At 49.6% G+C, this 13357-nt stretch overlaps 1 protein-coding gene across 10 annotated transcripts in view; it reads left to right on the top strand.

Annotated features, from left to right (window-relative positions):
* Positions 1 to 13357, top strand: part of AATK (apoptosis associated tyrosine kinase) — an 83148-nt gene that overhangs the window by 43010 nt on the left and 26781 nt on the right. For 4 of the 10 annotated variants that reach the window (XR_013229475.1, XR_013229476.1, XM_077328225.1 and 1 more), the window contains 4 exons: positions 4853 to 4986; positions 6995 to 7138; positions 8393 to 8534; positions 13107 to 13186. Coding sequence is in view for 8 of the 10 variants with exons in the window: in XM_077328225.1 (XP_077184340.1) it covers positions 4853 to 4986; positions 6995 to 7138; positions 8393 to 8534; positions 13107 to 13186 (500 nt within the window). In the remaining 2 variants the exon portion in view is untranslated. Of the gene's footprint in view, positions 1 to 4852; positions 4987 to 6554; positions 6799 to 6994; positions 7139 to 8392; positions 8535 to 13106; positions 13187 to 13357 lie in introns of those variants that run through there. The other 6 variants (XM_077328228.1, XM_077328226.1, XM_077328230.1 and 3 more) reach the window with 6 other exon arrangements.

Raw genomic sequence — 13357 nt, 5'->3', positions numbered from 1 at the left:
AGGTGTTGGTCTTAAAGGCATAAGTGGATTGCTCTTATAAATACATAAAGAAAAACTGTAGACAGGGTGGGATGGCAGGCCTTTATTGACAAAGTCACCATGAATCAGAAATGACTTGATGGAACCTTACAACAACATCTAACAACTGGCCCTGATGATACAGGCCCTGAAAATCCTTGAACTGAGTCTGAGTAGTGTACAAATAATAGGTCATTTTCCTTCTTATACATTTAATTTGGTCAGAATTGCAGATATTTGCTTCACCTCCACCATTAAAGAATGTATTTTATGTGGCGGTCCATATACCACTTACAGGGGAAACATTTGCTCTTGCATTCTCATAAATCACTGGCTCTTAGGAGGCATACCAACATTGTGTGTGTGTATGTATGTTTTGATTTTTATTCTGCCCTTTCTCAAAAAGACTGAGGATGGATTACAATATCGATAAAACGGATAAATCCTAAAAATCTTAACGATTGGCTCTATAAATAAAAGAGAAACAGGCGCCACGGTGGAGCCTATCTGGGGCGGTCTGGGCCTGGAATATGGGCTACTCTGGATTGGGCTGGCCCCTCACCAACCAGCTGTGTGTGGCTTGGCTGCCCTCACGCCCACACACACGTTGGCCACTGAGAGTGACAGATCTAGTGCCCACCTGCCCAGCCCCCTGTGTAGAGGCTGCACTGCCGAGGCGACAGCCATGGAGGTGGCAGCCCTATGTCAGGAGCGCTGCCACCACTGACAGAAGCTATGGCCGGGACCAGGCTGCTGCTTCTTCTGTGCCTCGCCTGCACGGAGCGCTACATGCCCAACCTCCGCCACTGGAGGACATGGCCCCATGGCAGTTGTGCACATGGGCACAACGAGCAGGCCTGGCCTGGTGCCTATGGTGGGGCTCTTTGCCTCCCTGGCAGAAAGCCCTGCCAGCCGTCCCTTCTGCCAAGACAGAGGGAGCCTAGCTCGTGATGGCTAACAGCAGGTGGAGCAGTGTGGGCGCTGGTTGGGGTGGCGGCAGGCCTGGTGGGGGTCCTCTGGCACCCGTTGCATCCCTGCGTGCTCAAGGGCACTCTGCTGACCACTGCAAGCAAGCACCAGGGTGCTCAGCCCCTGCCACACCCCCTTAGTTTTTAACAGGTCTATCAATGGGAGGGTGAATTGGGCGAAATTCACTTGGGTATTACCTTAGGTATTTGCCAACACCAAGGATCTTTGCAGCTCCTGCAAGTATAGGGCAGCACATCCCAACCCAGCACATCCCACACATTAGCAGGGTTCATGCCTAAGCCCTATGGGGACACTCAGTAACCCGGAAAGCCCAAGCACATCTTGTGGAATTCATACTTGGACAACTTAGTATAGAGGTGGTTATTGCACAGTCACTTGAGTACTTCCCTGACCAGGCAAATGTGCTCAGCCATGGTCTCCAAATAAATCAAGATGTCTTGAAGATAAACCAAGACCCCCTTTTAGAATAGGTCATGTAGCACCTTGTTGATTAGCACTGGGCATGATGCTGAGCATCACCAGTACTCAAACTGTCCCAGGGGGGTAGTGGTAAAATACTCCTTTATTCTCACTCTATACTACCCTTCAGGGACACTAGGAAGAGTGGGATGGGACTCACTAATCTCACACCCATGTTTGGGACCTGCTGACAGGGGTGCCTCTCAGAACGTGATGGTCATCTCCAGGCTGGATTTCTGTAACTTGCTCTATGTGGGCCTACGCTTGACCTTGACCCAGAAATTGCAACTGGTACAAAATATGGATGCTAGGGTCCTAACACAGACCTCACGGAGGGTCCACATCCAGCTAGTGCTGAGGCAGCTGCATTGAAGAAGAAGAAGAAGAAGAAGAAGAAGAAGTTGATTTTATATGCCGCTTTTCTCTACCGGAAGGAGGCTCAAAGCGGCTTACAGTCGCCTTCCCTTTCCTCTCCCCACAACAGACACCCTGTGAGGTGGGTGAGGCTGAGAGAGCTCTGAAAGGACTGCTTGGTCAGAACAGTTTTATCAGTGCCATGGCAAGCCCAAGGTCACCCAGCTGGCTGCATGTGGGGGAGCGCAGAATTGAACCTGGCATGCCAGATAAGAAGTCTGCACTCCTAACCACTACACCAAACTGGCACTCCTAACCACTACACCAAATTGGTTGCCAGTTGTATACCAGATCAGGTTCAAGATCTTGGTTTTCACTTATAAAGCCATACATGGTCTGGGACCAGTATACCTGAGGGACCACTTTCTACTTATGCCCCCCTGCAGAGCATTTTGCTCTGTGGGCCTGAAAGGTTAGTGATCCCTGGCCCCAGGAAGTCAACCTGGCCTCAACTAGAACCAGAGATTTTTTGGCCCTGGCTGCTGCCTGGTGGAATGAGCTCCTGGAAGAACTGAGGGCTCTGCTGGAACTGGGTCAGTTCTGCAGGGCCTGCAAGATGGAGCTCTTCCACCAGGCCTTTGGTTGTGGCTGGGATGGCCCCCTCTGAAGTTTTCCCTCTGAATTTCCTCCTGAACATCACCCCAGGGACTTGACAGATAGGAGGAAGGAAGAGGGGGAGGCTGGGGTAGGGTTCAGTGGGTATGGAAGATCTGTTTTATTTTTTTACTTGTCTTTTTATTGATGTTAACCACTGAGAGACAGCAGGTTCATGTGCGGTGGCATATAAATGTAATTATAAACAAACAAATTTTCTGCAAGTTGCTCTATGTGGGCCTACCCTTATCCCTGATTAGGGAGCTACAACTGGTCCAGAATACAGCAGCAGGGTTCTCATAAGAACACCATGGAGGGTTCACATTTGGCCCATATTCCAGTAGCTGCACTGGTTACCAGTTGAATCCTGGATCAAGTTTAATTTCTAGGTCAAGGATAATGGTAGGCCCGCATAGAATGAGTGACAGAATCAAGCCTAGAGGTGGCTGTTGCATAGATCACTATGGCTAGGGGTTAGGTTGGGTGCTAGTAGCTTGGCTTGTTGAAAGTGGAAGAACGGCAGCTGTGCTACACTCATGATCTGCGCCTCCATCAAAAGGTATCAAGGATCGCACCCAGATTCTTGGCTTCATGGACAGCAGTAAGCTGAACACCGTCCAGGCAGAGTGGGTGCTCTTCCTTGCTTGACCCTTTTCTGTCCAGCCAGATGACCTCTCTCTTTGAAGGGTTGAGTTTCAGGTGACTCTGCTTGATTTACTTTGTCACTGCTTCCAAGCAACTATCAAATGACTCTGGTGGCCAGTCCGGGTGATTGCTCATCAGAAGGTAGAGCTGGGTGTCGTCAGCAATTTGATGACAACCCAGTCCAAACTCTTGAGCAAGCTGTGCAAGAGGGTGCATAAAGATGTGAAACTAGCTGGGTGACCTTGGGCTGTATTGTGCTCAGAAACTTTAAAGACAATTGCAGAAGGGAGCTTTGTTTTACTGTTAAGCATTTCTGTGGAGGGACTTCAGCCAAAGAAGCCTTGCTCTTTCATTGCTTTCGCCGGTTTAAGGTGGAAAAAATGGTGATCACGTCTCCAGAAGCTCAGGGGCAAGAGCTAGGGAGGGACATTCTTTCTACCACTATTTTGAGAACGCACATGTCTTTTGCTGACGTGTTGCGGCTTGTGCTCAGAAATGTAGCGGTTTATTTCTCACTTTTCTGGATTTCCCCCTAAGCGCTATAAAATTCCAATTGTTGCTGGAGTTTGACGGGGGTTGCGGTTTGTTTACAAAATCATGCGGAATGTTAAACGAATAGCGTTTACAAAGGGTAAGACTTCGGCTACATTTAAGTTGTGCAGAATGGTCCTGGAAATTCCACCTACTATGTAAATGAAAAGTCAATTAAAGTATTCTTCAATTATCTCTATGAGATAAAACATCAGCAGAATGAATAAATAGGATCTAATAGTAATATCAATAGTTATATTCCAAGATCATAATAATTTAAAAATTACCAAAATTTGTATAAAATTAGCAGAAAAGCCCATTGTATCCCTGAATACAGCGGGCCCTAGGCCACCCTCCCTGCCCCGGGCAGGCCAGCCAAGACCTCAACGGGCCTTTTGGGGGTGAGGGGAGAGTTGGGGAGCAATCTTATTGGTGGTGAGTCCCAGCTCCTCCCAGCATCCCTTACCGGCTTTGTTAATGGTCACAGGTTACAGAACTTACCATATACATTGTCCCAAAGGCTCACAGTTTCCAGTAGGATTCCTTCACTGCTCAAAGGCAAAGTCCCCATCTATCCGCTATACAATTTAACATGTAACAGCAGCACTAAACGGCAGGTACAATCGCAATTTGGTGTTTAAATGGACTGCATTACAAATACAGAGATCCCAAGCAGTTTTCAAGCCATTGAGTCCCAGAGTATCCAAAATAAAAATTTTAAAAACTCTCCCATTGTAACAACAATTTATTAATGTCTACCTTGCGATTTGAAGTCAAGATTAGTGTTTTAATCCCAGAAAAACATAGATCCTCTGGATCGTGTGATTATTCTTCATAGTGGCTCTGCAGCGGAGCGTCTCATATTCCCAGCTGTAATCAGGACAAATGCTCCAGTATTCTAACCTTAAGAGGCCTAGATGTGGGTATGGGTCTGTGGAGGGAAGAATGATTTTAGGAGGCTAGGTATCCCTTCCTAGAGCTGGAAGGAAGGTGACCAGGAGAAAAGACACCTCAAAGATCCATTGTTTTCTCTGAGAAGTTTTTGAAGTATTAAAGTTTGAGAGGAGAAGGTGCATTGGAATAAGAACTTCTGTTTTAACTATGATGTTCCCCTTTCAATTTTTACTTCTTTGTCCTCTATCTTCCTCTGCGTTTCCTCTCTAATTAGTACTCCTTGCGGCTTCCTTGTGTCTACCTACAGATGGCACTCCCCTGAGTGAGCTTTCCTGGTCCTCTTCTCTGGTGGTTGTGGCCGTTTCCTTCTCTGGGCTCTTCACCTTCATCTTCCTCATGTTGGCCTGTCTGTGCTGCAAGAAGGGGGGCATTGGCTTCAAGGTAAGCCCTAGTGGAGGCTCATGACTCCCAGGGATTTCTGTGATTTCAAAATCTCTGCTCCACCACGAAGCTTGCAAGGTGACCTTGAAGCCTGTTACACCATAGGGTTGGTGTGAGAATGAAAAAGGAGCAGGAAGATCTACGAGCAGAACCCTTGAGCACCTTGGAAAGAAGGACAAGTAAAAACGTGGAGAAATATTGTCCTTTTGCAAGGCACAGGTTTTGAGGAAGCACCTCTGGCCAGAATGCCAAAGCATAAGGGGGAAAGCAGAGGATGAGGGATAAACGTGAAAAGGACAAGCAACTGGCACAGGAGCCCAGGAGGAGGAGGAGGTATCCAGCAAGGAATCCCGTGGGCTGAGGGTGAGATGTGGCCAGGCTTAGCAGCTCAGCAAGGCTGAGAAACGAACTCCCAGAGCACAGGCGGAGACACTTATCTGGCAATGTGTGGGAAGAGTGGAATGGAGGAATTACTGCTGAGCACCCCCATCCCCCCCCCACAGCCTAGAGTAGGGGTAGTCAAACTGCGGCCCTCCAGATGTCCATGGAATGGTGTCAGGGGCTCAGGGGAATTGTAGTCCATAGACATCTGGAGGGCCGCAGTGTGACTACCCCTGGCCTAGAGGAAGAATCAAGGTGGGTGAGGAGGAGCTGTCAGGAGGCCTGCTGGTGTGAGGGGGAGACCGAGAATTATTTTCTGGGATATCATGTCTAGACCCAGAGGTAGGCTTGCCAACTTTGGCTTGGTAAATTCCTGGAGGTTTGGGGGTGGAGCCTAGGCAGGGTGGGGGTTGGGAAAGATGGGACCTCCCTGAGGTATAATGCCATACAGATCACCCTACAAAGCTGCTGTTCTTCGGGGAAGCACATCTCTGTAGTCTGGAGATTAGAGATTTGGAACACTAAGCCAGAGTTGCTTCAGACTCCAGGGCTCACTTCTGCAGAAAAAGAGTAGATTTTAATTTTCATTGGGGAGCCAGCCTTGTTAATCCATAGCAACAGAATACAACAGTAGTTTGAAGGACCTTAAAGACTAACCACATCTATTTCTGCATAAATGTTCTTAGTTTTCACAAAGCAGGTTTTAAAGGCCCAAAATGCTAAGCAGAACTACTGGGAGCTACAATTTGCAGGCCAGTCTTGCCTTGGGGTGCTCATGCTGTGAGGCACAGGTGAGGCCTCCAGAGCTGGGCTGGCTGCATGGTCCTAGAGGGTGCTGTGAGCATTGAATTACGTGTTGGCTCAGTAGGAAGGGTTGGTTATTTATTTATTTATTTCACCTCACTCTGAAGGACATGCCGAGGACAGGACCTGCCAGATAACAGCTGTGGGCCAACATCCACTCTATCCCCGTTGCTAAGATGGTGGTTTGGTGGTGAGGGGGTCTTTTAAGCCAGCTGGGATTGTCCGTGCTTGGCTCAGTTACAGTCTGCCCTGAAATGGCCATGAGGGAGTGGGTAGTAAGGTGATGTCACAGGCACAGAATGTGCTGGAGAAATGTGTACCCTTGTTGCTGGGATTCTTGTGGGGGCTCTTGATGCCCAGGCCGTGGTGGAAGTGGGGTGCTGGAATTGGAGCTATGGACAGTTCTGTGGGCTAACCGATCGGAGCTCCAGCAAGGTTTTGCTGTGGGAACAATGAAGCACTTCAGCCCTCCTACGTGGCCTATATAGAGCAGCCAGCCGTTTTCCTCATGATAGCGGCACAGCGGCAGCAGCGCAGGGGCACCATGGTGCCGGCTGCACAAAGGTGATGCTTACCCTCTCTTACCTGATTGCTGGAGCAGCCTTCGGTGGGAAAAAACTCACCCAGGTAACACAATGCGCTGTCCGGCCTCTGGCTGACTTTTGCAGGGCTTAAATGGGGGTGGAGGAGATGGCTTTGCTTTAGAAGACTGGTGGGGGGAGGTGGTTGCTGGGGGTCTAACTTGGTGGGCATGAGCTGGGGAGCAGAGCACTTCCGGGTGGGTGGAATTATTAACACTCTTTCTCTGGGCACTCTTGCCTAGAGCTGGAGAAGCGAACCCCGAGAGAAGAGGCTGAGGATGGTTTTGAGGTGTCTGCCCTGCACGGGGGCCAGCACAGTGCCAAAAACAGCCTGTAATGTAGAACTGGGGAACCCTGGGCAGCCCTCCCCCTGCCCCCTGACCAAGGTGAGGCTGCTTCTCCCTCAACTCTATTTATGACTATTTCTCTTACTGGGGGCAGGGTGGAGAGAGCAGACTAGCTGCCTGCTGGCCATACGGTGCCACAATTCAGCGGTACAAAAGGGAATGTGGAATCCAGCGACCAGGAGGAGCAAATGGGCTATTGCTCTGCATTCAGGCACCCTGCGGCAGGCAGGCCAGCAGTCCCATGTGGAGGTGAAACCTGGGGGGAGGGGGGGACGGGACTGAAGGCAGGAGCTTTGGCCATTACCTGCCCTGGACAGAGGCATGGGCCCTTTCTGAGAGACTGCAGAAAATCTGGGCAGGTGATGCTTCCTCAGTTTTACTTGTGTCCGGTTTTTCAAAGCTTCTCTCCAGCCAGTTTCATGGAGAGCACTTTTGATTTCAAAAGAGATTGCAAACTGGCTATCCTTAGATATTGTAGATTCCTAGGAGCTGTTTCCTATAGGCCTTCAGCCTGAGTCCCCACACCATTGTGTGTTGAAAGAAAAAAGAGGAAGAGTGTGAGTGAGTGCACAGCTGTCTCTGCCCCCCCCCCTTCAGTTTCAGTAGCTGTGCTGGTATCTGAACAAATTGTATGGATTACTGTACTGTTGGTATGTGTGGCCCAGTTCATAGATGCCCTTCTTTGTGTAGGTGCCTGCCATCACTATTAGTTTAACAGTAATTCTCTCTTCTTAGGGAATCCTGGGAAGTGTAGTTTGAGGTGGGGAGGGATATGTAACAAAGAAGCGACAGCTGCTCACAAAACCACAGTTCCCAAGATACTTTGAGGGGATCCACGAGTGTTAAAATGGTATCAAACCAATGCAGGTTAGGTATTGATGGTATCTGTGCATGGAAGGAATCTGGATATACCTGTATTTTCCCCTTGCACATTCCTGTTTAATTATGCATGCACGGTGTCCCCATGTTTATGGAGAGAGTTTGTGCCTGCCCCCCTCCCCCTTGTTTGTTCACATTGTTTCACTTTACACACACAGGAAAGAAAGGGTGTTCTCACCCCCTCACTGTACATATACATATATTGGGGAATGTGCATGTGTCTGTGCTCCCTCATCTCTGTGTGAGATAATAAGTCTCCAGAGTCTTTCAAGAAGTTCATAAGCATTATTTTAGTCACTGTGACAATATGAGCACGAGTATGATGTTTCTGCTCTGCTTCTTTCTACGTGTCTGATTAAAATATCTCCCTACCATATGGTGGGCTCTTTCCCTCCCTTCCGTCTTTGCCCACAGGAATTTGAGAATGCTGAAGGAGAAGACTATGCCAGTGAATTCTCTGCCCAGGGTTCACCTGCCACACAGAATGGTCCCGAAGTTTACATTCTGCCTCTCACTGAAGTCTCCTTGCCCATGTCCAGGCAGCCTGGACGCTCAGGTGAGTCTGTGAAGCCTCTGTGTTTATTTACATGACTTTCACAATCTGCTCCAGCAACAGCGCACCTCTGAACAAAACTGGAATCAGTGTTAAAGCGCCATGCTCACAATGATAGGCAGGAATTCAAATTTTCCACTTACCAATGGTTATGCACTGAAAGGTTGTAATAAAAAAGACTCATTTAAGAAATGGAAGGAGGGCCTTATAACCAAGGACAATTGTAAAGAAATAACCAATGCTTGTAGGGAGAGTGTTAGAAAAGCTAAAGCTCCGTATGAGCTTAGGCTTGCAAGAAATGCTAAACACAACAAAAAAGGGTTCTTTAGTTATGTTCAAAGTAAGAAAAAGAGTAGGGGCAGAAAAGTGAAATTGTAACAGGTGATGAAGAAGAGGGCTGAATTACTCAATTCCTGCTTCTCCTCAGTCTTCTCTTATGGGGGAAATCATGCTCAACATGGAAAATAATATCATGTGATAAGGGATGGGAGTTGCAGCCTAGGATCACTGTAGGGGTAGTCTATAAACACTTAGTTTCTTTAAATTAAACAAAGTCCTCTGGGCCAGATGAACTAAGAGGTGATATGATAGCCAAGTACTTGAAAGGCTGTTGCATAAAGAATGGAGCAGAATGGACCCTCAGTGGCCCTAGAGGGTCGGACAAGAACCAATGGGTTGAAAATAATTCAAAAGAACTTTTGGCTAAACATCAAGAAGAAATTCTTGATAGTTAGAGCGGCTCCTCAGTAGAACAGGCTTCCTCGGGAGGTGGTGGGTTCTCCTTCTTTGGAAGTTATTAAGCAGAGGCTAGATAGCCATCTGACAGAAATGCTGATTCTGTGAATTTAGGCAGATTGTGAGAACGTGGGCAGAAGGGATTGTGTCAGTGCTTGGGTCTTGTAGCCCTTTCTTGCATGCCTAGAGAAATGCCAATCACCACTTTGAGATTGGGAAACAAATTTCTTCCAGGCCATACTGGCCAGGGATTCTGGGTTCTTTTTTTTGGGGGGGAGGGCATGGAATTGGGGTCACTGTGTATGGGCAGGTAGTTGTGAATTTCCTACTTTCTGCAGAGGGTTGGACTAGATGACCCTAGAGGTACCTTCCAACGCTAGGAGGAAAGTCCATTTCATTCAGGAATGCAATGGGCTCTTGCAGTGTACCTGGATCCGGGAGGTTGGGCTGCCATGCGGCCAGGCAGTAGGTCAGTGGCGGGGCCGGTGGGGCTCCACCAAGGGTGGTTGTAGGTGGCCTGGCAACGGTGCGAGCCTCACATGGCTGGCCAGCCGCCAGTGAGAGCCGCCCAGCCAACATAGTGGTGAGTCGACCGCTTGCGTGGAGGTGGGTGGCGAGGGGTGGGGTGACCAGCAGGGCAGGAGAATGGGCAGGTGATTCTTGACAGCGGGCAGCGGTGAAAACACAGGCAGGCAGGTGGGCAGGTGGCCCAGCGAGTGGCTGGCTGGGGTAGTTCTCAGTGGTGGGCGGGCCACAGGGAGGCAGGCCGGCAGCCGGCAGCCGGGGAAGCGACCAGGTCGCGGCCAAGATAGGCGGATGGTTCTGAGGGGCGGCATGCGCCCGGAGAGGCGGCTGGGCAGATCAGGGAGCGACTGGCTGGGGTCGATGGTGGCCTAGATGGCCATTTGGGGGAGGCTTGGTGGGCCCAGTGGCAAGGCACTGCATGCATGGGCGGCAGCCAGTGGCAGGCGGTCTTCCTGGAGGGGTCCTTCGTTGGCATGACTGGCGGGTGGCACAGCGGCCGGTGGGGAAGGCTTCAGCAAGGAGGAGTGGGCACTGCAGGTGGGCGCTCCAGGGGCCGGCCCAATCTGGAAGCGCCCAGCTTTGTTGGGTGCGTCCGGATTGGCCCGCTGACCCGGACACCACCCAGACACCGCCTGGACAAGGCCCACCGCATGGCCCTTTGCAACCCGGAGAGGGCCGCCTACATGGCTGTTTCCCAATTATAAAGAGCTACTTATGGTAAGGATGATTTGGTGAGTGTAGAGCAGGCTTTCTCAATCAGGGTTTCGTGACACCCCAAAGGTCTCTCCTACTGTGTGGGAGTTTGTATATGTGTATGTGTATGTGTGTATGTATGTATGTATGTATGTAAACATACATACATACATACATACATACATAAAGGTAAAGGTAAAGGTATCCCCTGTGCAAGCACCGAGTCATGTCTGACCCTTGGGGTGACGCCCTCCAGCGTTTTCATGGCAGACTCAATACGGGGTGGTTTGCCAGTGCCTTCCCCAGTCATTACCATTTACCCCCCAGCAAGCTGGGTACTCATTTTACCGACCTCGGAAGGATGGAAGGCTGAGTCAACCTTGAGCCGGCTGCTGGGATCGAACTCCCAGCCTCAATGGGCAAAGCTTTCAGACAGCTGCCTTACCACTCTGCGCCACAAGAGGCTCATACATACATACATACATACATACATACATACATACATACATACATACATACATACATACATACATACATACATACATACATACATACATACATTGCATGGGGTAGTAACTGGAATCCAGAGAGGTAAGTACTCTCATTTTAACTTAACTCTGTGTGTGTGTGAATGAAACTGGGTGACATTGATTGTGTTTCTTGCATTGGGGGAGAAGGACACAGAGTAGCATAGGCTACATAAGATAAAATGATACAATAAATTGATTACAACAGTTGTTAAAACTGACCATGATATGGTATTAACCACAAGAAGATCCACATCTACCCTTGCGCAAAAGGTCAGATCCAGGGTATTAATCCAGAGATCACAACTGGGCTACCCTGTGCATGCAAACTCACACATGTGCATACATACACATCATGAAATCCAAGCTTCACATCACTTCATATACAAGCAGACAGCCCTTCCATCCTTCGTAATCAACAACCTTTTATTTCCAGTTCAAAGACCCCCATTCTCCCCTCCCCTCCCACTCTGATGCCTGTGAAGCAACCAGGCTGCCCACAACATACTTGGCCTTGCAGCTGCTTGCTAGAGACCATATATGGGAGGATCAAATCCTTGTTTCAGTCTTCGCCCACATCTGTCCTGCGAGGGCTGCTCGGTTGCCAATGGCAGCAGCTGCATCTGAGGAGTGGGCAGCTTTTCTGGCAACTTCCTTGCAGCGCCAAACATTTTGCTTTTGAACCAAATTACACCAGCCATGTTCACTGGTGATTTTCATTTTCATGTGGCAGATCCTGTTATACCGAGTCTCTGCAGTACGTTAAAGGTGCTCTTCTTTGCAATATGCATTACAATGGCCCCTGCCATGCATATGACCGATCCGCCTTGTGTATCTTGCCCTCTCCACCTCCAAGTCCTATTCCTCTCCCAAGGATTCAGAAAGATATCACAAATTCGGCATTGAAAAGTTTGATGCAAGACTGATCGAAGGTCCACAGTGGAGGACTGGTGGCAAGCCGACATTCTTTCTGGGACATGCTAGAGACTCACATCATGGGAGTTTTGTGTTTCCCAATTGCATTATGCTGCTGTGCTTTAAATCCCCCTCCAACTAGTATCTTCTGGATTGTTCTGCCATTTCAGATTTTGGGGGGGGGGGGGGGGGCTCAGTCTATGTCTTTACAGTGCCATCTTGTGGGGCCAGCAGGGCAGGCATTCCCATTTAGAGGATGTGGTAGGTTTTTCAGGCAGCAATTCTTAGGGCAGAATACCTGGAAAACAGGCTTTCCAGCCTAAGCATCCTGGGCTCTCCATTAATAGGCAAGGCAAGATCTTGAGAAAGGTATGGTGCCTTGGGATTCCCAGAAAGGGATCTGACCTTCTCATTTCAGCTCCAGTTTCTCTCTTCTCCTGACTGGAGCAATTCCTCTCTCCACCACCCCAGCCCAGAAACAAAGGCTCTTTGGTCCCAGCTCCCACAGACACCGCATTCCTTCCCATGTGAAGTGGCTGAGGAATCCAGGGTTTGCTTTCCATCCAGGGGAGGATGGAAGGGGAGTCAGGCCAGCTAGCCAGGCTGAAGGTCCCCTCTGCTCTGCCCACATGATTTTGCACTGTGCAGCTCTGTGTGATCTAAATGGAAGCCTAAAGAATGGGTTCAGTGTCCAGCTGCAGCTACCAGTCGTGGGCTCAACAATAGGTCTTTTGCGGCCTGGAGTGATGGGCACAGTGGCGTCTGGCACTGAGGGGGAGACGGATGGCACTGCCTGCTTGCTGGGAGCTGGGACTGCCCAGTGGGGTGGGCACTGCATAGCCGCATTCCATTGTCCGGGGGCTTGGACTGGCTCTGGCAGACTGCTCCTTGTGCATACATGCGTGCATGCTTGGAGCCTCTTACTTCCAGCCCTAGCGCTGCTCTCTCAGGGGAGTAAAAATGCATCAAGGCCCTTTAATTTGGCCCCAGGGTCTGGGATGGCTGCTTCTTGCTGTGGGCTTCCCTGTGCCTAATTATCTAGACTGCCTTCTGCCCCAGACCCCCATCTTTCGTGGAAAGATAGAAAGAGTCAGCCCGCTGGGGTCAAATTAGCAGAACAACGAGCTTGTGAGAGAGAGGACATGCTGAAGCTCAGGACGTTCTCTGTGCTCCTTTACAGTTCAGCTCCTCAAATCCACTGACCTCGGACGCCACAGCCTGCTGTACCTCAAGGAGATTGGCCATGGATGGTTTGGTAAGGTAAGCTCCTGCCCTGGGCAGCCCTCCCCATCACTGATTTACACAGTGGGTGACAAGGGCTGTGTGGAGTTAAGTTAGAAGGTAAAGGGAGAAATGGGTAGTTTGGTTCTTGTGCATTTTTACCTTGAGCACTTTGGCCAGTGCAGCAAAGGGAGCAGGGAAAATGTGTTT

This window comes from Paroedura picta, chromosome 3 (genome assembly GCF_049243985.1).
Source record: "Paroedura picta isolate Pp20150507F chromosome 3, Ppicta_v3.0, whole genome shotgun sequence".
NCBI lineage: Eukaryota > Metazoa > Chordata > Lepidosauria > Squamata > Gekkonidae > Paroedura > Paroedura picta.
Note: the sequence above shows the minus strand (reverse complement) of the source record. Positions and strands in the feature narration are given on the sequence as shown.